At 43.6% G+C, this 2,471-nt stretch overlaps 1 protein-coding gene across 1 annotated transcript in view; it reads left to right on the top strand.

Annotated features, from left to right (window-relative positions):
* Positions 1-292: 292 nt before the first annotated feature.
* The window catches only part of LOC104509028 (beta-adrenergic receptor kinase 2), a gene marked incomplete at its 5' end in the record, with an annotated part of 22,131 nt that continues 19,952 nt past the window's right edge, over positions 293-2,471 (top strand). Inside the window, one exon of the mRNA XM_010150830.1 lies at positions 293-384. Coding sequence (XP_010149132.1) covers positions 293-384 — 92 coding nt within the window. The remainder of the gene's footprint in view (positions 385-2,471) is intronic.

Genomic DNA, 2,471 nt, shown 5'->3' with positions numbered 1-2,471 from the left:
CCGTCCCTCCGCGCTGCTCTCTTACAGCAACTTTGTCTGTGAAAACAGCCCTTCTCTTGTGCATTGTCAATGAGACTCAGTCTGGCATCAACAGTTTGTACTCCAGACGGTAGTGCTTGCAAGTATGTTGAAACACCAGCAGTAAGGGGCTCCTTTTTCCAGAACAATAAATGCTATATGAATTACAGTAATTATCTTAACACACTAATAGATTAGATGCTTTTAGAGCAGTTTTTTTAGCACTGAAAAATAACATTTCGTTTTGATTTGCTTTGTTTTTTTGTGTTTACAGCTGACCATGAATGATTTTAGTGTACATAGAATAATAGGAAGAGGGGGATTTGGTGAAGTGTACGGCTGCAGAAAAGCAGACACTGGAAAAATGTGAGTATATACACACTTTGTTTTTGAGGTAATTGTAAACTCTGAACTAGTAAGGAAATCCTTCCAGCCATTTCTTACAAAATCACTGGAAAGCGTCACGTTACTGTACAGTTCTTTGTAATTAAATTTGATCCCAAGTGGTTCGGATTTCTGGATCATCTTTAAACTTAGTGTGATATTTGACCCTCTTGTGTGCCATGCAGTGGGACTCCAGTCCAGCAGAGCCCTTAAGCACATCCTTCGTTCTTGTCAGAATTAATGGAAACTGCACGTGTGTTTAAAATTAAGTGTGTGCTGAAACGATTTCCTGGGTCAGAGCCTGACAGTGCAGAACAATGTTCTCATGCAGTGGGACTCCAGTCCAGCAGAGCCCTTAAGCACATCCTTCGTTCTTGTCAGAATTAATGGAAACTGCACGTGTGTTTAAAATTGTGTGCTGAAACAATTTCCTGGGTCAGAGCCTGACAGTGCAGAACGATGTTCTGGTGGAACCCACAGTGGTTGTGTGAGGTGTGTTACCTCTCGTCTGCTGAGGGTTGCTCTTCTCGCAGCACAGCGCAGCAGGGTTGGAGGATGACATAGGAGTATGACCTCAGTGCTCTTCGATCTGCAGGGTCATGCCTGGGCAGGTTCTGGAAATGGTGTTTCATATTTCTGTAATTGCCTACGTTTCTGCCCCGATGAGCATGTTTCACTGGCGGGAGCAGTGATCCTTGCTTACGTTTGGAGGAACACAGTTCCAGTCTTGAACTTCTGTGTAACAGAGCTCTCAGTGGGAACAACAAAATCAACCCTGTGTGGTTCAGTTTTTTTTCTTTTTTCCTGGTCTTCCCATTCACACACTTCTGATCATCAGACTTCAATTTCTAGGCACAACTGTCCCACTGTGTTCTGTTTTGAACATCTGGGCATTGATTTAATAAATTGTTCTCAATATCTATCTATTTATTTACACCCCACCTCTTTCATCTTGCTTTTCTCCTAACGAGTTTGGTCCAGGCACCATCCTTACACATTTCTCTTCTCTATAAGCATGGCATGTTTGAAGTGCCAAGTCTGTGTGGTTACAGCTGGCTTCACGGGTAATTGCGTGTGCTTGGCATCCTTGATAATAATAAACTTCTGAGCTATTAACAAGTGGAAGACATCTCAGTGTTGCTCTCGTGCTCAGTATTTTTTGCAGTGACTTCAAATATTTCTATTAATACCGTTACTAACAGTACTGTGTGTATTCTTGCTTTGGTACTTTTTTGTCCATGTACAATTTGTTAATTTGTCCATGTACAAAAATAAACATTTATTTAGCATGAGCCACACTAAGTAGGTGCCCACCCTGAAGAGGTAGTTCTCAGGTTCCCAGTCATTTTCATGTCTGAGTTTTGCTCTGGCAGGAGGTGGATAAACCTGGGGACTAGGTAGGGAAGCAAAGGACGGTTTTTATCAGATATAAATAGAGTAAAGGGAAGCGAAATGTGGGAAAACCAACCTTTTTCAAATCTGAAGCAAAACTTTAGATTAGGTTCAGTTTCTGGGTAGAGGTTTGGTTTAGTTCTTTCTTAATCCAAACCTGTTTACCCATCCCTAATCCAGATCCCGTCCACTCTAGATGGCTGCCTCTGCTGCACTTACTGCCTGCAAGGAGCTTGGGAAGCCACCCCTCTAAGGTAAATGCCATCGGTGTTTCACTAACCCACAAAGACACACCTGAGGCTTTTTTCACATCACCTCCTCCAAGGACATCTAAATAGGGGCCAGAAGTGCAATGCAGGAAGCGGTCCGAAGGGGTAGCCGTGCTTTTGGAGCACGTAACGCACTGTAAGAACGCGAAGCTCGGTGTCGATCGGCCTGGAATGGCCCCAGTCACTCACTGTGATCAGTGATGTCAAAGCATCAGTGAAGGGTAGCGTGCGAAACGCTGTTTGTAGTCATCATTTTCAGACTTCTCAGCGAGAGCACGTGCTGTGAATGTATTCCTTGTCTTGGAAACTTAGAATTCCAGTATGTTCACGCTCACTCGTCCCTCACTCACAACACATGCATGGCAAGTAGTGACGTGGCTTTTTTAGGGAGCACAGAGCGAAGGTGAT

Source organism: Eurypyga helias, unplaced genomic scaffold (assembly GCF_000690775.1).
Source record: "Eurypyga helias isolate BGI_N326 unplaced genomic scaffold, ASM69077v1 scaffold38574, whole genome shotgun sequence".
Taxonomy (NCBI): Eukaryota; Metazoa; Chordata; class Aves; order Eurypygiformes; family Eurypygidae; genus Eurypyga; species Eurypyga helias.
The sequence above is the reverse complement of the archived record's forward strand: the minus strand, read 5'-3'. Positions and strand labels throughout refer to the sequence as shown.